At 33.7% G+C, this 25,515-nt stretch overlaps 1 protein-coding gene across 1 annotated transcript; it reads right to left on the bottom strand.

Annotated features, from left to right (window-relative positions):
* Positions 1 to 19,655: 19,655 nt before the first annotated feature.
* On the bottom strand, positions 19,656 to 23,383 carry LOC119641338 (protein elav-like). Its single transcript, XM_038039925.1, is given in 2 exon segments — positions 19,656 to 22,600; positions 22,819 to 23,383. Coding segments are annotated over 2 exon segments (1,281 nt in total). The 5' UTR covers positions 23,269 to 23,383; the 3' UTR covers positions 19,656 to 21,769.
* Between the last annotated feature and the right edge of the window lie 2,132 nt (positions 23,384 to 25,515).

Raw genomic sequence — 25,515 nt, 5'->3', positions numbered from 1 at the left:
TTAATTTTTTTTTTGTTTAATAATTGTTTAGTTTACATTTTTCCACCACGTTTTATTTTTATTCTTTTGCCTGAATGTCTTGCACTTTTTTTTTTTCGTTTCTTTGTTTTCTTTTGCTTATTTTGTTCTTTTGTAATAATTTTGCTAATTATACCTCGGTTTATCTTTCGCACTTATTCTTATTTTATAATTATTTTCTTTTAAAATAACAACAAGACTAACAAGAACGGTAATAGGAGAAAACAGAAGAAGAGTTAAATGACTTTATCATGACTTTGTTCAAAACAATTAAATTTTGTTTTATATAAGATATATATATATATATATATATATATATACATATATGTGTTTCTTGGCCGGCCTCTTTACTTGTTAGTGAGTGAGTGGAGTGAGGTAAACTTAAAGTACAAAAAAAAAAAAAAATTAAAAATTTTTATTTAATTATAAATGATTTCTTTGAGTTTTTCTCTTAATCGCAAGTGAAGTGCTTCTACTTCTAAGTCACTCTCGCGAATGATTTACTTTAACAGTTCTATTCGATATTCCAGGATGTTTTGTTTAACTCATTTTCATTTTTCTCCCTAATGAATTGCACAGCTTTTGTTTTCAAAAAACAACATCACACGAGGATGCAAGAATATTAAGCTTATCACATCGTTTGTAATTTTGCATAGTAACCATACGGACATGTTATAGATCATTTTAAGTAGTGTGCTCATACATCATAGTAAAGGATCATTAGCAATGCTAACTTTAGACTATGCGAAGTCTCACTTACTTACAAGACGGTTTATATATATTTTGATATTTGATTATTTTATTTTCTATTAGAAATCTGAAGACTTCCCAGAATTGTTATAGAAAATTAAATATTGTTATATATATGTATATATAATTCTCTTTTTACACGATAGATATGCTCCAAAAAAATCGTGTAAAAAAAATCGTGTAAAAAAAGATATTGGTTAAATGGAAAAATAATAGATTAATTCCAGACGTGAAAACCGAAAGGTGTAATAAACAATTTAAAAAAACCTTCTTAGATCTTAGAATTTATTTTAATTCATTATATATATTATAAGAGATAATTGTTTACTTTAAAAAACCAAAGTTACATTGCTTCCTTAAAAATACATTACGTCCTTACTCTATGTATAATTCGGGGAATTCCATTCATACAGGCTTATAATCGATATAATCTAATTGAGTTCTGAAGGATATAAGACGAAATTGCAAGTGAGGAGTGAGAATGAAAAAATTCGTAGAAAAGGCAAAAATAAAAAGTTCATCAGAAAAATTTATTTAAAAAATTAAAAAAAAAAATTCATAGAATATCGAAAATCGGAATAAAACAAAATCATTCGTATAAAAAGAGAATTTCTTCCTTCTTAGCTCGTTTTAAAGCAAATTTAGTGAGAAAGGAAGAGTATTTCTTTCTTCTTAACCCGTTTTAAAACAAATTTAGCGTTAAAAAAATTCGTGTAAAAAGAGAATTTCTTTCTTAACTCGTTTTAGATCAAATTTAGCCTTAAAAAAATTCGTGTAAAAAGAGAATTTCTTTCTTAACCCGTTTTAAAACAAATTTAGCATTAAAAAAATTCGTGTAAAAAGAGAATTTCTTTCTTAACTCGTTTTAGATCAAATTTTGCTTTAAAAGAATGCGTGTAAAAATAAAAATTCGTGTCACTATACACTAATGTGTTCAAAAAGTAAGACCAATGTTTATCTTTTTTTATATCTATTCATTATTCCAAATCTACTTGATCGTTTTCAAAGTAATCCCCGACAATTTTTTTTCCAATCCAGAATGGCCTTTTTTTTTTTTTTATAGGGTAGCATATAGTGTTAGCAAATTTTTATAGACGAAGTTCACAAGTGATGGGCCTTGTTTTCTTTTGACCAGTAGCAGATTTATATTTGAGATATATTTATGTATATGCTTTCAACCGATTTGCTAATATATTTTATATTACATTATACATTATATTAATATCTGTTTGTCATGTTGAGTGCTCAAAGTTCGCCTTGAAGCGTTCATGAAAGTGCTTACTTGTTTTCTTAATAAATTATTTAAGCACATTGTTTACATTTTGTGTTTTTCTACACTTTTTAGTCCACTGTAAATGCGCCTGTTTAATTCATCGCACTTTTCCGTTGAACTTAGCGTTGTTTATATTTCGGTTTTTTTTTTTTTGTTTTTATTATTATTATCATTTCTATATATAAACTTAACTCTCTCACGTGTTATTTACTTGATTAGTTCACAGTACATGCATGAATTTTTTTTCTTTTATTTAATTTTTAAGAAAAAAAATAGAAGACGATAAGTTATACATTTGCAAATTTACTATATATAACGGTATATAAACGTATATGCACATATATATATATTTAACGGTTTTTAGTTTATTTAATTAAATGTAATTCGCGAAAAGTTTTTTAAAAGAAATTTGATACATTAAAGTCGCCGATATATTAAACATTTCTGCCAAATTTTTTTTTTTTTTTTTCAGCTACCAAATAAAATGACGAACGAAAGATAATGAACAAACGGCCCCTTACAAGGAGATAGATACGTAATGAATATTTTATAATGGATAAAACATGTTTGCAATAATGATGTAATTGATAAATACCATGAACAGCAAGTAGATAAAGGCTGTCTACATCTCTCTCTCATACATGGGCATCCGGGTTTATCGTAACAGATAAAATATGATGGATAATAACGAAATCGAGTAAACGATAAAAAAAAATAATAATAGACAATAATGGATAAAAGAACATACAGTCCAAGTGGAAAATACTAATTAAAGAAATTATACAATAAGAAAAGAATAATTAACAATTATTGAAGATTAGATAATAAATACTAAATAATGTATAATTGTTGCTTTGGAGAAGATAAAATTGAAAAAGAAATCAAAACATTATAGCCAAGCAGAGACGACCATTAGATGCCCTATACAACTTCGCCTAGCATAGTAAGTCTGTCATCTTCGCAATAATACACAAGTAAAAAGAGGGTGAAGGTAAATAAGAATTTAATGAGCAAAGACACCGACAACATGCTTTAACGAAGTTCTGTAAATGCCCCAACAAAACTATTTATTAATTAGTTAAGCTAAAGATATGGTTGGTTTTGGAAGCATCCTCCAAGACAAACAAGCTTAAGTTCGGCTTTCCAGAACTATGTTTACCAAATTTCTTAAATTCACTATTTTAGCCTATGTCAGCTTAAGGAAAATGGTCAAATTTGAGATGTTGGTGCAACCAAACCAAAAAATTCCAACTATGCTCGCCTATATCGGGTGAATCTATATAGAAATGCCTTTCGAATGCCAAATTCAAGTCAAAGAGCTTGTTTCAAAGGCTTTTTTATGTAGATTCATTACTTGTCCACTACAATAATTTACATTTCTCAATTTGGTTGGAGGAGGTTTTCAAGTCCAACCATACTTTAATTCTAATTAATTAAAACATCTCTGTTAGGTTGTTTGCAAAGCTCTGTTAGGCGAGTTAGTAGTCGTCTTTGCTAATTTAATTTGTATTTATCTTCATATCCTTACCTTACCTTACCTTATATTCAGGCAAAGGCGTAGTTTTCATGAAAGTCCACATATCGGAGAATGCCGTGATCCAAATTTAATATTTTCGTTTTTAAAAATTTCATTTCAGTTTTCAACATGAAACAGCTGGATTTACATTTTCCCTCCTTATAAGGGCTTGTTTTCCCTCATAACCTTTATATGTGTCGAGGTTGAAAAAGAGACCTATGTGATCCAAATTCCTTAACCGTTAACTTTTTCGCTAAGTTGCTACTGTGGACCAATTTTGATGATACAGTGTTAAAAATTAAATCTTCATCTGAAAGACGTACTATTCATGAAATAACATGCATGGAGTGTGGTTCAAGAAGTAGATCTATGTGATTTAAATTTGGTCCACTTCCTTACTACAAATTTTCGTCATAAAACACCAAAGTTAGGCCTTTTTGGGATATAAAGGTTCACTGATAAATTGATTCTTTTACTGGGAAAGTGATTCTGGCTGTTACGTACGTCCGCGGAAACTTAATATACCCTGTACCACAACCGGGGCAGAAACGATAGAAAATAAATGGTAAGCAAGAATTAATTTATACTGAATAAAGGATAAGATACTGGATAAGGTGAAAAGACGAGTTAGCCCTTAATAAGTTACTAATAACGTAACGGGTAATTATAATGAATGCATAATTATGAATAAATATTTCATAAGTAATATATAAGCGATATTTTGTAGGGCGTCAAAGAATGGGCAAACGCAGATGTATTGAAAAGATAGTCGAAAAATAGTGAATCATGAGAGGGGAATGCAAAGTGACGGATAGTCTTCTTTTTCAGATGAAACATAATGAAGAATGCAAAAAGTATCAATGCCAAGCTATGAATAATACACAACATAATAGATGATGAATCATAGAGAACGTTATGAAACGATAATAATGGATGAAAAGTAAGATCTAATGAATTATTAACAGTAACTAACATGTGATCGATCACGGATAATGTCCCTTTAATGAAAGGAACAAGCGATAAGCAATGAATACGGAATGATAGATAAGGCAATGAATAAATGATAACGAATAGAATTCTGTATGTAAAGATTAATGAATAGTAACCAATACACAACTGATGGCTGATAAAAGTAAATAATAAGATGCGTTGGTAGTGAAGGATGCCTTCTACTATTTAAAATATAAGGGATAACGCAAAGAGAATAAGCAAGAACTGATGACTAATAAATAACATAACGACAAATTTTTGAGGAATGAAAAGTAAGTTTTAATAATCGATGAATGATCATAGAGTATGTAATTTATCGTCTACTTATGTAAGCAAAGAAAAAATCTTCAAATAAAATATTCGATATATTACGAATCGATTATCCGATTTTTTTTTTTTTTTTAACATAATCAAAAGCCAAACTTGTTTTTAAAGATAGCTTGCTGTTTATGCAGACTGGGATGCGCGTACAGGGATGCTGACAAAGATGATTATTCTAATTCCATTTCCACTATCTTCTTCATATACATTGTTAGCGTATTCTATACATTATCTCTATTCATTAAGAGACTACTGTCGTATGTATAGCAAACGCTAATAAATTTCTCTAGCAGTCACCATGACGTTGCTTATAATGGCTTCTGTTACCACAAGCAAATAATGAAAAGAATGCTAACTCATGCCTATTTAGTTGCACCAATTTCTGCTGAAAAATTCTTTAGTCGAGTGGTTGTCAAAATCACGCCGTTATTGTTGAAAATTTCTATTTATTTTTTACTTAATTTTTCTAGACTGAACGATACTTAAAAGACTTATCAAATCAATGAGGAACTTATTGATTTTTTTGTTAAAGTTGCTGCTCTGAGCGATATTATAGTAAATTTTTGAATACATTTCTTGAAAACCAGCACGAAATTTAGAAGAAAAACGCTATGTGCAGCATGATCTGCAGGTGGACAAATGGGCGGTTTTGAACTGAAGTTAAACGAAGCAGCAGCTTTGCCTTTTTTTAAGCATGACAAGCAATGCTTTTTCATTGAAATTTTTATAGAAATGAGTTGAAGTGAATAGTAGTTGGGGTTTGGATTTTTGTGTATCCAACTTGTGGCAAAAGGTGTAGTAATACTTCGTTCTTAATTTGTTTTCCTTCAGAAGGCACACAGAAAACAGATTATGTCAATTGTTAATGCCTCCACCTGGCGTGAAATCTTAATCAGACGGGTTCCCTAGAACCATTGGCAATTAATGAGTCGAATTGGACACCTCTCGGACTTCCTCACATAATCCTGCAGGATAGAGGGCCTATTCCAAGACGGACATATAAGAAATGAAAGTTTGGGTATGGTCGAAACCTTCCCCTCTAGAGGGGACGAGGATTACGAGGCCACAACCAAGCAGCCAGGCTTCACACATCGATTAAACCTGTTACGTTCAAATTGCGCTTGAATATACCAGCGTCCACCGAACTTTTTTACACGGTATATCATAAGTAAGCTTTCCCTCAAGGCAGCCTGGCAAGATCCAATCGACAGGTATATCCGATGTAGACACCCTGCCTATGCATGTAGACGTGACATTGAGTGAGCGGGCAAACCGACCCGCGGGCATATCATAGTTTTATTATGTAATACTTTAGAACTATCGGCACTGGGTGTGTCCACATGTCCATTATATTCACACTTGCGTTCGGATTATCCTTACTTCGTGGGAATCCACCCAACTATTCTCGCCCTTTGGTTTATTGTACAAGGAGACGTAATTAATCCAGCAAACTCTAGGCACATTATAACTCTACCCTAACTTTAGCCCCCATCACACCTATGATGTTATGTCTTGGAGCGGCTCTCGAAGACTGGGTTTCTCCAATGAAAGGAACACCATCGCCAGGGAAGTCAGGAGAAGACAAGAGGAAATGTGCATCGAATAACTTTGATTAGCGACAAAAGCTGAATCGATTTACTCCAGTTCGACTCTGGATCTTTGTTCAAACGCTTACAATCACAACAATTTATGGAGAAGACTATCTCTTACTGCTGAAAATTTTCTAAGCTGATAATTTAGATCAAGTTTAAAAGTAGGCGTGATTCGCCCTCGCCTGTGCTCAGATTAAGAATAAATGTTAATTCACAATCAATAACAGTCACACAAAGAGATTTCCGCCTCATTCCCCTTATTATGTGTATCAAAAAAGGCATTAAAAGTCAGTTCCTTTTACGATGTAGAAGCTGATTGATGATTATCACCTTGCGCTTTGGGTAAGAAATCTCTAACTTTGCTAATAGCGTCGAAGAGAGATGATGCATCAAAAAGTTGATCTATCTTAAGATAAGTAAACTGAAATGGATGATGATGATAATGCGAGTTAGAATGAGTATGAAACCGAAAGAAGAAAGAATGTAGTCGAAACGGAAGCATAAGAGGCGACAGCTCGTACTAATCTTGGTAAGGAAGATGATACCGCCGACCATAAAGAGCTTGAAGCAAACGTGGCAAGGAGAATAATTTAAAAGGAAACAAAGGAAGGAGTTTTAGTTATGTAAATTTGTTGTTTGGACAAGACTGAATACAGCCTACACCACTTATGGTGGAGGAGTATTTTAAGATAATGGGGACGTATTCAACACAGAAGGACTTTAGATAGCACTACGTTTTAGTATTTGAAAGCATTTTTTAAATCAATCTAAGCGTGTTTGCCTTGTGGTACTGAAAGCATATTCTAAATAGATCTAAGCTTCTCTGTCCGTCTATCTGTCTTGCAGTATTGAAAGCATATCCAAAATCGATCTAAGCTTGTCTGTCTGCCTATCTCTCTTGTTTTCTTGTGTTCAACCTATAGATTGCAATTTTTGAGATATCTTTAGATGAAGGTTTGATACACCAATGCCTTGGCCCAAGGACGAATGGGACGGATCGGACCATTTTTTCGAGTTTTTCGACTGCTTCACCTGTAATATTTGTTGTGAAAAGTCATAGTATGAATAAATAAGATAATGTAGAACCGTAGCGTCCTATAGTGTTTTTACTTATTCTAATATGCTTTTGTTCGTTGTCGAAACATGTTTTCACCAAACCGAGCATTGCGTGTTTATTAACGCTTAATATGCTTGAAATTATTTATTATGCACATTTGCACATTATTTACTCTAATTTTTCCTGAATGGCACTTCGAACCATCTCTTTATGCTTTCATACGCGTGGTTAGCAATGAAAAGCTTGGCTTTGCCTATCGATGTGCATAATTTTCTATATACATTTCGAATAATTGCAATAGAAGCAAAATGCTTACATACTTTTGTGTCAACTTAGACAACAATTTCATTACCATTTAATAATTTTCCGCTTTATGATAATTCCATTGGAGAAAGTCATCCGATTATTATGCATTTACCGTAGCATGAAAAACACCTATGTAATGCATTCTATTTGATGACGAAAAACAAGGCTTGAAGGTAAATACATTGTAAGTGATATATTTCCTACGTCTAGCTAATAACCCAATCGATCAAATTAAAATTTTTCTCAACTCTAATAATGGGCCTGCATCGAATTGGTAGCTATCATAAGGAGAAGTAAAGGCCTGCTCTTTACCACATATGAAGCCTCTATATTGCGGTCTTAGAAATGTTTTAATGTACAGTAGTCCAATAAAGTTTACATACAGTACCGAAAATTGAGATGCCTCTTAGGGGATTTCCCTAGACCCGACGTTTATTATGTGCACTTAATACAATCGTTCAGCTTACCACTAACTTAGCTTAAAAATTCTCCGTCCGAAATCAACGCCTCCCCCTTGCACTCCTCATTGTTATGAGAAACTACCATAAACCTTCGCCTTGAGTGCCACAAGGTTTTGCAGAAACTTGCGAGCCTTGTCGTCATTTTTATCCAGAACAAACGTCACAATGTCTTTGTTTTTCCTCTACAGGCAGTCATCGTTTACAAGCACCATGTCGTGGCTTCATAAGGTCAAGATTAGTGTGAAAGCGATAGATTCTAAGTCGATATATTAAGAAAAACGTCATGAACTTTTTCCTTAAACTACTCGGTATCGATTGAATCACTACCCAGACTAGAAATTTAATCAACGCAAAAAACGAACAACGGAAAAGTATTAAGGAGTCAATGGGGAGTTTCCAAACACTTCATATAAACCACAGGCAATTGCATTTATCTGATGAGTACGGCCAGTCGACAACGACTTTCCCATGGCAGACGTCGTTCACTTTTTCATTAGGCGTCGCCAACTCTAGCATGCATTTGACAGCCAACTCAGACATATTTCGTTTAAAATGTGGAGACACGTTGTAAGTAATAAATAATTTACGAGGGTGCGTCTCGTGTCAATTTGCAACGCTTGCGTCCTATACAACTATGTCGCTAATTAAATTTAAAGACTAATTAAACTTATTGTTAATTAGATTTCTCTTTCTCTCTCTTTCTCTCTCTCTCTCTCTGTCTGTCTGTCTGTCTGTCCATATCAACTGGAATTAACATAATACTAACTTGATTTATTCTTTGAAATTCTTCAATGAGTTTTGCTTTCGTTATACTTGAAACTGAATAGAAATAAGAAAAAGGAAGAAAAAAAAAAAAAAGTAAAAAATATTTTCACATAAATATGCTTAGCAGCATTTGAAGACCTGTCGCTGTGCTGTGGTTAATGTTGAGGAGAAAAAAAAAATGTTGCGCAAAAACCAAAAACCTACATTCACGCTGCCAAGTACATCGCCACACATAGTACTTATTACAAATTCAGCTAAAATAGCCGCTAGGTGTGTCAGCGAAGCGTTAAAATTTGCAAAAAAGAAAAAAAAAAAGAAAATTTCTATTTCCCCTACGTAGGAAGAGGAGCAGAGAAATGCAAACATAGTAATATGATATTATAGTAGCACTGCACTATGTCAGTAATATACGCGTGAAATGCAATCTATAGCACCGGACTGGAGTAGAGAATATAAAGTACGGCTTCCACGGTATAACATCGGCTGATGAGTATGTCGTCGATTCGATTGCTATGTAACTACAACTAGTCGCATGTCAGATGTATACTCAGGGTAACATAACATATCATATATAAGATATAAACAAACATTTTTTTCTCTCTCTCTCTCTCTCTCTCTCTCTCTCTCTCTCTCTCTCTCTCTCCTCTTTTACTCTTTCCTATTAACTGTTATTTGACCAAATGTATTATAGTGTAGTACATGTGAGGTGTGCGAATACATGCAAATATTTTTAACATTTCTATCTGCTTTAGAGTTTTATTTTATTTATTTCTTAACTTTTTCTAGTTTTTTCTATTTTTTTCAATTTTTTTTTTTTTGAATGTAATTTGAAACGCTGGGTCCGTTTGGCTATAGATGTAAGTAAAACTTAAGCAAGTGTAACGACTTTGACAGTGTGAATGTATATGTCTCTCATGGACTCATATAATCATACATTTATGCATATATGAATGAATGCATGAATGTATTTGATATCACTGACATACCTGACGAAGCATTAAACAAGCTTCTTCTTCTTGCTTGTTTGCTTGCTTGCTTGCTTTTCATATTTGCTTTCTTTCACCCTGAACTTAAAACTTAATAAAACTGTGTTTTCTTTCCTTTTTTTTTGTTTTTGTTTTTATTTTTTTTTATTTTATTTTGTTTTTATATCTTTTAGTTAATGATTTGTCGATTAAGTGTTTATTGTTGCTATTTATCACCTGCAGTGATTGCAAATTATTGCTTTAATAGGAGGAGAATTTTACGTTTCATTTGCGCGTATACCACTAGAAGATAATTTAAAAAAAAATAAAATAAAAAGCCTTTAGGTTAATTTTTATTCAAGATAATTTATTCCAATTTCTCCCCTGTTTGCGTTTTAATACAAACAAAAAAAAATTTTTTTTTACAAAAAAAAAAAATTCTCTTTTTATAACCATTGCGCCACTGAAGGATGAAAGGATATACTTGTTTCCATAAAACGTATGCAACACGGGGAAGAATGTTCTAGAAAATCTTTAAAGTGTGTATATCCTAAACAGATCTAGTAGTGATTGTATGTCCGTCTGTCCATTTATAGTTAACTTACTCCCGTTCGCGAGAACTAAGACCTGGCTTTCAAGTTTGGCAAAAATGTGTAGCAAATTTTTGCAAGTGGTTTGGTATTCAAAATGGATCAAGTCGATCAAAATATGACGTCACAGTATTACTTAAACTGATAATAATTCTGTTTTCAAAAGTCAAAAAATGTTAATTACTCATAAACTACAACAGATGTAGCGGTAAAAATTTCCACTTATATTGTAGAAACGAGTCGCTTTGTGCCACGCCTACCCAACTTTAAAGATTATCGAAAGTTAATTTTTCTTCTTTTTTTTTTGGTTTCTAAGGTGAATTTAATATATTAGAAAATTCGGCCGCATCCAAATATAATTCTGTTACTTGTTATACTCATCACTGAAAGATGAAGAAACGTTCGCAACGCCCGGAAGGAAACTTCGGAAACCCCACTGGGAATATTAACATTTTTGATCAGCATCAAATTCTGAATTGTATTAAGCATGTCTGTCTGTCCGTCCATGTAATGTCTGTTGTCACTATTTCCCTGGCTGCAACAATAGAGCTGTCAGCTTCAAGTTGACAGATACATTGGAAGTTCTTGGACACAGAATGCTGTTGCAAATGGACCAAGTCGGGCGAGCGGCTTGCCTATAGTACTACGTAGAGCGAGCAGACATTGTTCGCTTATTACCCATAAACTAATGTAGATATAATATACAAAAGTTTGAACATACATTCTATGGGCCATATTGTAGTACCTCTACAAAATTGGAAAAAATTGACCACGCCTACCCAATATTATATTGTATCCACGTTGTATATGTTTTTTCAAAGCTTTTTTTAACGCGCAGAAGCAAACTTCAAAACCCGCATAAGATATATAAATTCTTGGTCAGTTTCCAATTTGGAATGCGCCTAAACATGTCCGCCTGTTCATCTATCCATCTGTCCGTGCGAAAAAATAAAAATATCACCTAAAATTTTTCAAAAGAATTTGAAAACCTTTCAAACTTTGCAAAGAACTCGCCTATCACGACTGCACGTCTATGTAATTTGTAAAAAAACTGTAAACACCATTGCCTTTCGTGTTTTTTGCTTGTTACTCATGCACCGTACACCATCAAAATTACTCCCGCGCACTTTATGTTGTGCAGTACAAAAATTCAATTTCTTTCTTTTTCCTAGGATCACAGTGATGGGTATAAAAGATTCGTTCACTGCCGAATATAATTTTCTTCTCTTCTTTTCAATAAAAATTCTATAAAAACATTGTTTGTATGCAGAGAAAGAAGCATAATAAAGAGAATTACATTCACCTTGGAAGGAATTTTGAATACTCTTTACTTTATTCCTATTTGAATCAAGAAAGGCCTGGCCGATCCGAATTTATAGCTCGCACAGCTTGTGACGACTTCTGATGGACTCCGCTTTTATTATACTAAGCATATTTGTAAGCATTTTGGAAAGTGGTTAAGTCTATCCATCTGTCTGCACGATGTCCGTTAATAACAAGTCGCAATTTTCGAGATGTCTTGATGACTGAAACTGAACTGTTTCGATTCGAATCAATAGCTCGATTTCCATAAAATGCCCTAAGTTGAAAAAGCCTTAGATACGAAAAAATTTACAAATTATACAAACGACAAATTTTAAAAGATAAATTTTTTGCATAATCAACAAATGTGAAATATTTGCATGGGAGGAAACTATTTTTCAATCTCTTCTATTAACGCGAAACATTTATTTGGCAATCAATATTTTAGAAAATTTGACCAAACTATTAGTTTGATAGATAAATTTGTTCCAGTAAGTTTGGCCACAATATTGGATGCTTCATGACGAACAATAATTAAATTTATGACAAAAATGTTACTTATGTTATATTTGAACTGCACCGATGTGCCAAGAGGTCAGTTTTATATGAGTAAGATTTCGCACTTTTCCTAAATTCTTAGCTTTGTAGGATGGAATGTTGTATAGCCTTCCTTGCTCGAATAGATCGTTTTAACTTATATATACTTATATAAATAACTCTGATAAATATTTATACCAAAGCAGAAACTGATCCTTGTAGAAGAAGGTAGTCTCATACAAACATAACAAGAGAAAAACATCTTGTAATTCTACACTAATCAAAAATATACTTTATAGACACCTAACTGCTGCATGAAGCAGCCAGAATGACAAATTGACGTAATGTAGCGCCATTTTTCGATCTTGGACGTATTCATCTGAGACTAGTCTTACTCAGCGGCCACCTTGAATTTGTTCAACACAAAACAATTTTCATATCCATTTTAGCCGATCTCTCTTAAGATCACGAACTATGAATAAAAATATTTGTGTTATCTTTATATTGAATATATTTAATTTGTAAGAGTTTTAAGTTCTTCTTTTCACTTGATTAAATTCTTTTACGACATCAGTTGTTCCAATAACACACACAGAAAAAGAAGGACGGATATGGGTAAAAGAGCTTAGAGGGAACGATCACTAAAAGTGATCCTCTTTGCAAAATAATTTTTTTAGTTTCCTTAACAATATTTGCTATGTGCGACATTATTGTCGCATGCAAGAAAATAGTTTTTAAAGCAAAAGACTAACATCAGCATAAGTGGAAAATAAATAAATATGGGAACCTCTTACATTTTCGCTCTTCATTACTTAAAAATATGGGTAACAAAGTTCTGGTGATTTCTCGAATTAAAGCAAGACACAGGTAAGGGTGAAAACTTTAATAATCCAGTCTCCACAAGTATGAGTACGCTTTGTGAGGTAAAGGCGGAATTCTATTGTTTTTTTTTTGGTATTCTATACGATTTCCGATTCTTTATTGGTAAGTGCAAGAAAATCTCTACAAAAACGAAAGCGGAAAGTAGAACTGTCGACAGAAGGTCTCAGGTACGTAAAAACTTAAAAAAAAATTTCCCTACACAAATAAACACAAGCTTTTGCTTATCTTTATATTATCTATCAAAATAAGACAACAACAATTTTCGTCCCAAGGATGCTGCATTGCCAGACGTCATCGAAAATATAGTGAATCACACAAACTAACGCTAAATAATAAAATTGCATCTACATAGAATTCGCTTTCAAATGTTTTCTAGAGATTTGTATATTATATGTTGCAGCACTTATACAGTAAGATACGTACGAATGTTTACCATGCGTAAAATAACTCGATGCAGACTAGCTTTTTATTACATCGACCATTTCAGACTTTAGGTCTGTCGGCCTGTATATCTAATATTTTTCCATATATTTTTTAAATTCGCTCTACCAGTCGTTGATTTCTGATAAAGTTTGTGAGACTGACACATTTTGACTGGAGGTCCAGCCACTTTATGTCCGTTCCCTGCATACCACAGTTCGCATTCATATAAAAAAATGTTGTCTTTTTAAATATGTGTCCATAGAGTATAAATTTAAAATAGTATTTCGGCAAATTAAGTGAATGCGAACAGTTGGAATCGCAAAATCTAAGCCTTTATATATCAATGAAATCCAATTTTTTCGTGCATTATGATAACAATTGCTGTGAGATTAGGAATCGACATATAAAGTTGCTGGACTATCTTGGTACATTTTTCGACCTCTCTCCCGCGTAATGATTTAGATGAAAAATAAACCTTCACGGAAGGCAAAGAGAAGTGGTGAACATTAATATGTTCTTTCATAATGAAATTAGCTTTGCTAAATTTGGACCACGTGGACTTATGATTTCATATCTTTCAAAAGGTCGCTATTTCAGATTTTTATATTTATTGTAAATGCGTATCTTTCATCATACAAATTTCGGACAAAGTCGGCCTTGTCCAATTTAGCAAATTTATTTATGTATTTATTCGTTCATTCATCAGTTTTAGCTAAAACTAGCTAAGCTAAAAAAAAAGAGAAAACAAGTAAATACAATATAGCGTCCACCATTAAACAGCATGAAGCACTTCGCTTACGACTTTTTAAAATAAGTTACTGTATGGAAAGTGATCGAAAAAGTACGCCGATTTGAGACATTTGTAATGGCGTTCGTCGTCCTTGAGCCGAGCTATGTTTCCAGAGATGCTTGCTTGGACATACATCGAACGGACAGATGGACTGACAAGCTTAGATTGATTGAGAATAACTTTTTATTTATCCAGATCTATCTCTAATTCTCCCGGGTGTCAGCATTCGTCCTACAAAAAATGCTAGCTACATATTAAAAATGTATAGACACACATCGAACGGACAGATGGACTGACAAATTTATATCAATTCAAAATAATTTTTTACTTATCCAGATCTATCTCAGGCTCTTCTGGGTGCTACTTATTTTGTACCAGCTTGTGATCAGCTTAGAGGCAGAGAACACTATGTCGGCAGATGATATAGATATCATCAAGATAGCACGCATTTCAGTTTTATTGAGAAACAGTTTAAATTTAAATAGTTTTACGACCTAAGTAGCAAATTGTCAACTGATTCTTCACATCTGTTTCAATCTCAAATCAACTAATCATGAAAAGTCATTTTTAACGATCTATCATATGTAATACGAAAAAGATAAAAAATAATAAACTGAATTTTAAGCAAATATGCAAAGTATTCATCGCTATGTTCGCTAGAACAAATTCTTATTTATAAGAATTTTGCTGATTTATTGAAAAATTTCGTCTAAAGTGTAGCTTTCACTTATACATACATACGTACATACATACATTTTCACTTTTCTTTATAGTGTAAGACAACCAAGCACTTTACTATAATGAAGTCAATCAACAGAAAGCAAAAAAAAAAAAAAAAAAAAAAAAAATGTAGATAAATGGAAAACTCTCAGACACACTCAACACACATTTTAATTTTAAATACTTAGATAGAGAAATACATATAATACACATATAATACACAAACGCATAAACACTTCCTACATAGACACAATTCCCATTGACCTCATTTACAGGTGAATAGCGTAGTAATTTATTTATTAGATTATCAGTAGTATAGACCGCAACAAAGCAACAGCAACAGCAACAATAACAATAACAACAACAACAAAGTAATGATGATTTCTATGCTACAATGTTCTATTCCAGTGATTTCTGTGGCAATCACCTTAACGTTAGTGTGATGATCGTTTTTCTAGTAAACTCTAAACTAAACTGAAACAATGACGACAACAACTACTGCAACCGGCAGCAGCAACAGCAACAGCAGCAGCAGCAGAAACAATAGAAGTAACATCTCATTGGTTATAACTAATAAATAAATATTAAAAAGAAAAAAAACAAAAAAAGATTGCAATCCATTTTTTTCTTTTTGTCGATTTTCTGTTTTTCATGCAACTCATGCGGAGTAGCGTTGCCTGTCGGTCGTGACAATTGTGTGAAAAAAAAAAAAATATGATCAATCTTTAATATTAGTGTTGTTATTGGTGTTGTCAAGATTGCTGTTTTTTTTTTTTTATTATTATTATTATTATTATCATTTCTCTCCTTTGTATTGTAATTCACATAATTTATTATTTATGATGCCCGGATCGGAATCTAAGATTAAAGGTAATTACTTCAGTCAGTGTTGTTTTCGCGTTTTTTTTTTTTTTTTTTCTTTTGCCGTTCGTCAATCATAAACTTGTGTGTGTGTGTTTTTTTGTTGTTGTTTTGTTTTGCTCTTTTTTTTTATTGCAACTTCTTGGACTACATTCAAAATGAAATGATTTTGGTGTCATGGAAATTGAGTCGCAATCAATTCAAATTAAAATTAAAGCAATTTTTTCCTTTATTACTTTCGGCACTATTGCTGCTGATAGTTCTGCCTTTAAGCACTATTATCAATTAGTTGCAGTGCGAAAGTTTATAGTAAAACGTGTTGTTTGTGTTGTAAACTAAAGATAAAAAGTAAAAACTTTCAATTACACAAATAAATTTTAAAAATAGTATTGAAAGCGAATCCACGAACACCCTTTGCTCCGAGTTATGTGACAGCTATGACCACATCGTTCTGCTTTCAATTTTGGATATAGGTACAGATGCATGCTCTTGTCTGAACATGATAACATCGGCATATAGTAATCGAAAATTCGAACTTTTCCTTGCACACCTTCATATTCACTATAGGGGGCCGATGTAGTGTGGATTTGTGTTGTGTTTGTATTATGTCGGACAACCTGCGATGAGTACACACATATATACTTGACTTGAAAGTCTTGACTTCAAATCTGAAAATTCATTCAAATTGAAAATTGGATCAATAATTTGCCTCGGAATGACTGTAAAAATCGCGTCTAAAGAAACTTTATAGGTAAACACGTGGTTCTTAGCGCGCATAATTGCTTGCGAAGTCTTACCAAATCGTAAAAGTTGTAAGATATTCGATACGGGAAACGGTATTATATATGATGTACGACCCGGCGTACGATACCGTACTTTACACGATGCGGTTTGCGATTTAGTACACGATACGTTGGAGCAACTAATAAAGTGTACTCTATAGTTTACGATGAATGGCACCGCGCCACATCTACTCAAGCGACATCTCTTTAAAATGGGCCGTTATATGGGAAGTGAACGACGAACTAGCCCGGTTCGAAGCATTTTCAGCTGAGTTCGTCCTTGAGTTAAAGCAAGTCAGTGAACAAATTTCTCGAAAATTGCCTTCTATAGGTCGGACCAACAGGCGGACAGACAAGTTTACGATGATTCAGAAAATGATTCTAAATTGATGCGTATAGTAAAAGAGATGAATCCATCTCAAGTCCTTTTGTATGTTATATACGGCAGGACAAAATTAATATATCCTTGTACCGCAAGTAGTGTAAGATATAAAAGGCTTCGATCCATACTTCGCCCAAATATCTTACATGAAATTTCAAAATAATTTTTAATAAATATCTTGGTAACGATCTGCAAATCGAACGAACACACGGAGAGACAAGCGTACGATTCAGCAAATGGTACCAATCCGATTGATATAATAGAAGGGTTTATTCCAAGTACTTCTGGATGTTGCATATGTCCGCGCAATCTTAATATCGCTTATACCACAAGTGGGGTCGAGTATAAAAAGGTTTAGATCCATTCTTCCCCCGAAATTGAAAAATGATTTTCAATAAATAACTTTGCGAATAGGTAACGGTCTGCAGAGCGAATGAACAGACGGAGAGACAAGCGTACGATTCAGCAAGTGGTACTAATTCGATCGATGTTATAAAAGGTGGTTTAGCTCAAGTGCATCTGGATGCACAAACTTAATATCGCTTGTGCCACAAGTGGGGTAAATTATAATAAGCTTTAGATCTATATTTCACGCGAAATTTAAAAATGATTTTCAATAATTATCTCTGCCGACAGGTAGCGGTCCGTGAATCGAACAACCATGCGGACAGACAAGCGTACGACTCAGCAAGTGATTCTAATTCGATCGATATATTAAATGATGCGTTTATTTCAAGTGTTTCTGGATGTTGACTTCCGCGCAATCTTAATATTGCTTATACCACAAGTGGGGTAGAGCATAAAAAGTTTTAGGTCCATTCTTCCTCCGAAATTTAAAAATGATATTTAATAGGTATCTTTGCGAATAGGTAACGGTCTGCTGAACGGATGAACAGACGGAGAGACAAGCGTACGATCACAGCAAGTGGTACGAATTCGATCGATATTATAAACGATGAGTCTATCTCAAGTGCTTCTGGATGTTGCACAAGTCCGCGCAACCTTAATATCGTTTGTACTACAAGTGGGGTAGAGTATAAACAGGTTTGGATCCATTTTTCCCCCGAAATTTAAAAACGATTTTCAATAAATATCTTTACAGATAGTTAGGGGCTAGGAAACGATTCGACTAGAGTCGCGCGCAAGGCTTGGTCTTGATTTCTTGACTTTTCATAGTTTGAAATTTTTTTTCTCTTTTTTTTGTTATGTTAATTATTTATTTAACATATTTAAGATTCAATTGTATGGCTTTGCTGTTTTGTCTTTTTGTTTTAATAATTTTGTAACTTTGAACTCTTTTGTTTTTTTTTTTTTCTTTATTTTATTTTTTATTTATGTTTTATTCGCTGAAAAATAACAAAACTTGTTTAAAATTATTTAATGATTGTATCTTGAAATGAGGCTAATGCTTCAATTTCAATTTTGGTTTCACTGTTAACGTTAAAAGGCAGCAACAATAATAATAATAATAATAATAATAATAATAACAACAACAACAACAATAAGAAAAGAAAAATCTCTGACAACATTGCTATTTAATTATTGGTTTAAATTTCTTAAGAATTCTTTTTGTTTTTAAATTTATTTTTTTCCTTTTTTTTTTTTTTTTTTGCTTTGCTGTCGTTTTTCTTTCAACTAAACAAATCAATTATGTAACGCTGTGGTTGGTAAATGTATGTAAGAAACAACAAGACTTTTAAAAAAATTCTCACGTGTTTACAATTATTGTTGAAATAAATTTTGTTACTTTTCTTTAAAGCATTTTCTTAACTGACTTTTTAACATAATTAATTGCTTACAAGCACGTAAATTATTCGGGCATTAATGTCGATTAAGTAAAAACCAACGATTACGAGGGCTGTTGCTTCATTAAGCTACAATTAAATTGCCAAACATTTTTTTTTTTTTTTTTTTTTATTAAAAGGAAATAAAAATGTTGTACTTATACACGTTTCCCTTATCAACGGGCAGTCTTGTGTGCCTTAAATACTTGGGTTACATTTCGTGTCGAACTAAGAAAGAAAGTTAAGTTCACTTTACTGTCAATGCACATCAAGTCACATAAGAATGTTTATAAACAATTTGATTAATTGTTGGCCCGTTAATGAAACTTTTAAAAAAAACTGAAAGGAGCAAATTGTGTTAGTAATAACAGCGCGAATATATTTATACCCTACATCACTTCCACAGGTACAGATGTGTAACACGTGGAAGGGCTTAAGGTAGACCCAGCTTTTATTATACCTATCGATTCGAAATCGTAAGCTGAATTGATCTAACCTTGTCTGTCCGTCTAACCTCTGTCTATGTATAGTTGTGTTCAAGCTGCAGGTCGCAATTCTTTAGATATTTTGATGAAATTTGGGACAGTGACGTGTTTTAACCCAAAGACGAATGTTGTTGAAAATGATTCGAATCGGTCAACTTTTTCGACAACCCCTCATATACCGCCCTGTGTGGAAAAAAAATTGTAATTTTCATAATTTGTCGGTAAAAGTGGTTAAGTAGTAGTATTTCGGTCTTCTAAATTGGTATTGGACCGGCTGGGGAAAATTTTGAACCTCCTCTTATATAATGAAAATTGAAATTCATACCACAATAGTAGTAATTTAACATAAATATATTAACCGTGCCAAATTAGGACTCGGCCTATTTTTTGGTTCCTACCCTAATAAGGATTTTCACGAAAACTAATCCTTTGTAAAGCAGAAAATTGACCAATAAGAGTAGTTTCATACAACAGTGAACTTTACAAAATTTCGACCATCTACGCCTGTTTTTTTACATCCTGCCCCATGTGAAGATTGGACTTGTACAACATTAAGTTGCATTTTGGGCTCGCTTCCCGTGAAAAATATGCCTTTATTTCGAAACAAGATATAATTTTTGTGTTCCATAATAAAAAAAAGACAATATGGTGTAAGGTATTTAACGGTCGGCCTTGCCCGACTGTTCTTATTTGTTTTTAATTCACAGAAGTAATTTGAAGTATTTGAATTTGCTTTCAAGAAAGAGAGAGCGAGAGGATGCTTTAACAAGCCCATCATTTTCAGTTTCAGATTCGAATTTTTCCTGTAAGTTACAAAAAGTATTTTTGACATTTTAACTTATTTTTTCGATTTTTTAATGGCCCACCACTCGAGGGAGTTACCTCATTCGCGTAATAGGACGATGCTCGAAAAGAAGCAAGAAGAAAGAAGGAGACGGGAAACGTGGTGGTCTCAGCCTAGAGGATATGTGACCCATTGGTAAGTATTATGACTTTACCGACTGAGTACTCATTATAGCTACGAGGAAAACGAACTTTACTGTATCTTAATCGTGATTGTAAAACGTAACAACATCCAATATAAAGAGAGACGTGTTTGGTTAAATCTTTTCAAAATGTTAGGGTAATCACCAATATACAGTAGAATCTTTATAAAGTTTCTGATGCTTTTTTGTGCATGTTGAGAAACAGTAAAGTTAGTACAGCCCTACACTTGAATGCTGCTTGTAAAAAATACCAGAACAACACTTTTTAGAATTAGATAATACTCAAACATATTGTAAGGTAAACCGTCCTTATTTAACTCCTTTTGAAATTAAGTTCGTACCGCCAAATTGTAATTTTTAGGTGTCTTGGGCGATCTATTTACAAATTATTTGCAAGAACTTATATTTACAATGCTTTAATTCTCTCATGACACACATTTCGCATTCCTCAAATATTCCGCTTATATGCACTTTTACAAGCACCAAGTACCATTACCTAAAATCATCACGAAATCCTTGCGCTAATCCCTTTTCCCGCTAAATTTCTGCTAATTATTGTCAATCCTATCACCAATCGCCAGCTGCCGGAGGCAGGTAAAGTATCGCAATTGTATCTTTGGTTTTTCCTTAAAATTTTCATTGCAATTTTGTTTCTTGCAACATTGACTAGCATGCGTGAAAAGTTAAATCAGCAAATGTGCGATTTTCGTAGCAATATGCTAAGATAATAAGGATATAATAGGTATAGAGGTTGCAGAGAATTTCAAGAGGCACATATTGGGTTGTTTGGAGAGCAATTTCGTATTTTTGCTGCGAAATAAAAGAGTTAAATGTTTTATTTGTTCATGTGCGGTTGACTTCGTTAAATTTAATATTTTAGCGATCTCATGAATTATTATTCGACAGATTCCATCAATTAATACTTTTTTTGCCCTTTATTAGTTTCAATTGGTCTTTCTTGAGCAGAAAGAAATTTTGCGAACAGATTTTAGCACTGACATCCTGGCAACGCATCCAACAATATTGTTTTTCTTAACATGAAACTCATATTCATCACCTTCATCATCCATAGTAAAAAAGTAAACAAGTAGAAACATTATAATAGCGCAAATCAGACTATTAGATACTCTAAACCGCTTCGCCCAATGCAGTTCTTCACTCTTTTTTGTATTGTAAATATGTGTAATAAAACAAAACAAACTGCAGCTCTAGCCCTTTTTTATATTGTAATCTATGCAGAACCTGTTGCTTGGTTTGATTTCTTGGTTTTGAAACTGACTTGCAGTACACGGTTACCCAAAGTGTAGCCATTCAAAGCTCGTATAGCCATCGCTGCCTCTTCGTAGTTTGTCATCGATACGAAACCATAGCCTTTGCATTGACTGGTAGTGGGATCTTTGACAATTTTAACGGATTGCATTGCTCCGAAAGGACCGAGTAATTGCCATAAGGCAGCTTCTTCAGTTTCGGGAGCCAAGTTATAAATAAATATGGGATAAGCGCCGCCGGGCCCGCTCGCAAGTGTGGTAGCGGTAGCGGCAGCGGCAGCTGCTCCCAACCCGTAAGGTAGCATAACATCCAACATATCACCGGCCATAAGTGAAAAACGGGCCAAACCTTTATTAACCGGCGTATGCATAGCTCCACCAATGCGCCTAACCAATTGGGGACTAAGGAAGGCGGGCAATTGCGGTTGAATAATTTTACTGGTGCTGCCAGGTGTATTCGAAAATTTCACTACTATAGAGTCGGTACAATTAGATGGTATAGTACCATTGAAAGCAATAATCGTTCGAGTAGCTTCCTCCCGCTTATCAAAACGTATAAAACCCACACCCTTCGTTTGTGCATCATTACCAGCATTTCGTAGAATTCTCGAAGTTATAATCGAACCATGAGGCGCAAAAATTGCCTCTAATTCTTGTTGAGTCATTGTCTTTGGCAGTCCGGATACATAAAGATTGGCACCCTTCATGGCATCCGATGATGGCCGAGCAAAGGACACCTTAATCGTTTTGTTTTGTAAACGTAAACCGTTCAATACAATAACGGCTCGCTCGTACTAATCTTATAGCCAACTATTTACCACAAACCACGACCGAGAATGAGATACGTTCGTTGTTCTCAAGTCTAGGTAAAATTGTGTCTGTAAAACTTATACGAGATAAATCCCAGGTGTATATTGATCCACTTAATCCACAAGCACCCTCTAAGGGTCAGAGTTTAGGCTACGGTTTCGTAAATTATGTGCGCACATGATTTACGAAACTCTGCCTAAACCAGTCTCGGTGCTGCCATTGCTGGCATTGCCATTACCATTGGCCTGGTTCTGTTGCTGCTGCTGTTGCAACTGCTGTGTAACGGCTTTACAGACTCAATTTCACCTACACTTGAGAACAACGAACGTATCTCATCCTCGGTCATGACTATAAGATTAGTACGAGCCTGGGTGCTGCCATTGCTGGCATTGCCATTACCATTGGCCTGGTTCTGTTGCTGCTGCTGTTGCAACTGCTGTGTAACGGCGGCAGCTGCCGCGGCCACAACCTGTTGGGTCTGCTGCTGCTGCACTTGCAATATGGCCAGCTGGACTTGCTGTTGTTGTTGCAATTGAGCAGCAGCCGCTGTGGCCGCCACACCAGCTCAAACTGCTGCCGCTGGATTTGTGGTCTGCATTAATTGTGCCTGTGTATCGACAGCACCCGCTTCTGCATTCATCATAAAATCCATTTTTATTGTTTTACAATTTACTTTTGAATTATTCCAGAGAGAAAAAATGACTGACAGTTATTTTTCTTATTTGCTGCAAGAAAGTTTATTCTTAATTTGTCTCTCTCTCTCTCTCTCTCTCCCTCTTTGTTGATTGAAACAATAACCGAACACAAACTTCTCTAATTTACTATGTATAGGCGAAATGTGGTTTTTTTTTTCTTTTCTTTTTTTTAGCAAATTTACTTTTCTAAACAGTGATGTGAACGCCAGCAGAGTTTTAGCAGATTTGTAAATCAGAGTTCATCAGCTTTAAAATCGTGCGCACATAAACACATAACGCCGAGGAATCAGTGTGTTCTCTTTATAAGTCTAATATTCACACACACATTTGAAAATGTATACATTTCTTCGAAACCATTATAATATATATAATACAAAGGGTCAAAAAATTGGCCCACCTAAATTATACCAACTTACGACGTTCACCTATTATCCCAGGGAAAATTTTGTCGAGACATTTTGAAAATTGCCATTTTTTCTGACATGACGGCTTTTCAAAATAGGGCGCTATATGAAGAGTGCTCGAAAAAGTAGATCCACCTTTTATTGATATGAAAACTTTGGAGTGCGTGGTGCAATTTTTTGAACCCCCTCTCATCTAACGAGAACTAAAGTTCATATGGCAACAAGATATAATTTCCAATGCTTTGTAATGAAAGTCAGATCATAATAGTAGTTTAAGGTAAAAAAATTAACCGGACCCTGCCCTATTAAAGGATTTTCACGTAGATTGATTCTTTGTGGGGTAGAAAAGTCTCGATTTGAATATCTTATGAGGAAAATTAACCCATAATAGTACTTTGATACAAAGCTTAACTGCAGAAAATTTGCGCCACCCATGCCCTTTATTACACCCCACCCTATGTAGTGATTTCCAGGAAAACATTTGTTTTTTACTTGAATATGTTAGGATGAAAATTGTTCCATAGAAGTAATTTGATATAAAAATTAATTGTGCTGAATTTTGAAGACATATCGCAATTTTTGAACCATTTGAGGACAATGATTCTTAAGGAAAGGAAGCCTTTTTTTTGCAAAGACATCTAATATATAATACATAGTTCTATATCCAGGTCATATAAAAGCAAGTTATAATTTTTGTGTGCCATGGCAAGAATATGAATCGTGTAGGGTATTAAATAATCGGGCTGGACCGACTTTTCATTTGTTTCATGATAAAAAAACCCGAAATTAGATCTGTTTGCCATATAAAGTATAATTTTCTTCTAAGAGTTTTCACATCTGTGAGGGATTTGAAAAATGCCATCAGCACTGGGAAGCAGTAGTAATTAAGGATAAAGAGGTAAAAAAATAGCTATATGACATTATAGGTATTTTTCATATGTGATATAAATCGTTTCTATAAATGATTGAGAAGTGACGAGGCTTTTGATCTTCAAAGCTTAGTCTCTGTTTTGGCCTTCAGCACTAGTAACAGTTTATTGCAGTTGTCTAAATAGCGATGATCGAGAACCCACTGCAGTAGCGCACATGAAATTAAAGGTCAGCATAAATAAGATATTCCCTTCTCTTCTCTCTCTACCTCTCTCTCTCTCTCTCGCTCTCTAACGTAATCAAGCATATCCAAGCATTGCAAAGTACAGTTTGCAGAGCTTATTCCATAATAAACACAGTTGGTATACAAGGTTCGATGGTTCAAGTTATTGCTGTAACTCCATGTGTTACAAAAGATTGCTGCAATAAGGCCAACTTATCTGGAACTCAGCTGACGTAACAACTTGTTTTCTTACGGGACTTATAATATTTAAAATAACTTTAAATATCACTTGCATCCAATTCTTGTCCAATAATATATTATATTTCATCTGCTACGTTATATGTCGCCCATGATACGTATTTCTAATCTTTAAGATATATTTTCGAACGATCAGCATTATTAAGCATTTTGAAAAATACCACAAAAAAATGCTATGAACAAAAGTGATTGTAGAAAGTACGTAAAGGAAAAAAGCGAGGAAAGGAAAGGAAGAAAGACGAAAGATTTTCAAAAAAACTGAAAACGCATTCGAAAACACTTAAAAGCGAATTCCAAAAAAAAAAATGAAAGTAAAACAAAATTTGTATAAAAACATATTAATGCTAAACAAAAAGAAATTTATTGAAAAGAAAAATTTGTTTAAAACAAGGGAAAGAAATTTGAATAATCATTTGCTTGTAAGAAGACCGATCGATTGGCTCTCATAA

Source organism: Glossina fuscipes, unplaced genomic scaffold, assembly GCF_014805625.2.
Source record: "Glossina fuscipes isolate IAEA_lab_2018 unplaced genomic scaffold, Yale_Gfus_2 148, whole genome shotgun sequence".
Classification (NCBI taxonomy): Eukaryota; Metazoa; Arthropoda; class Insecta; order Diptera; family Glossinidae; genus Glossina; species Glossina fuscipes.
This window is presented reverse-complemented; position numbering and strand designations above follow the sequence as displayed.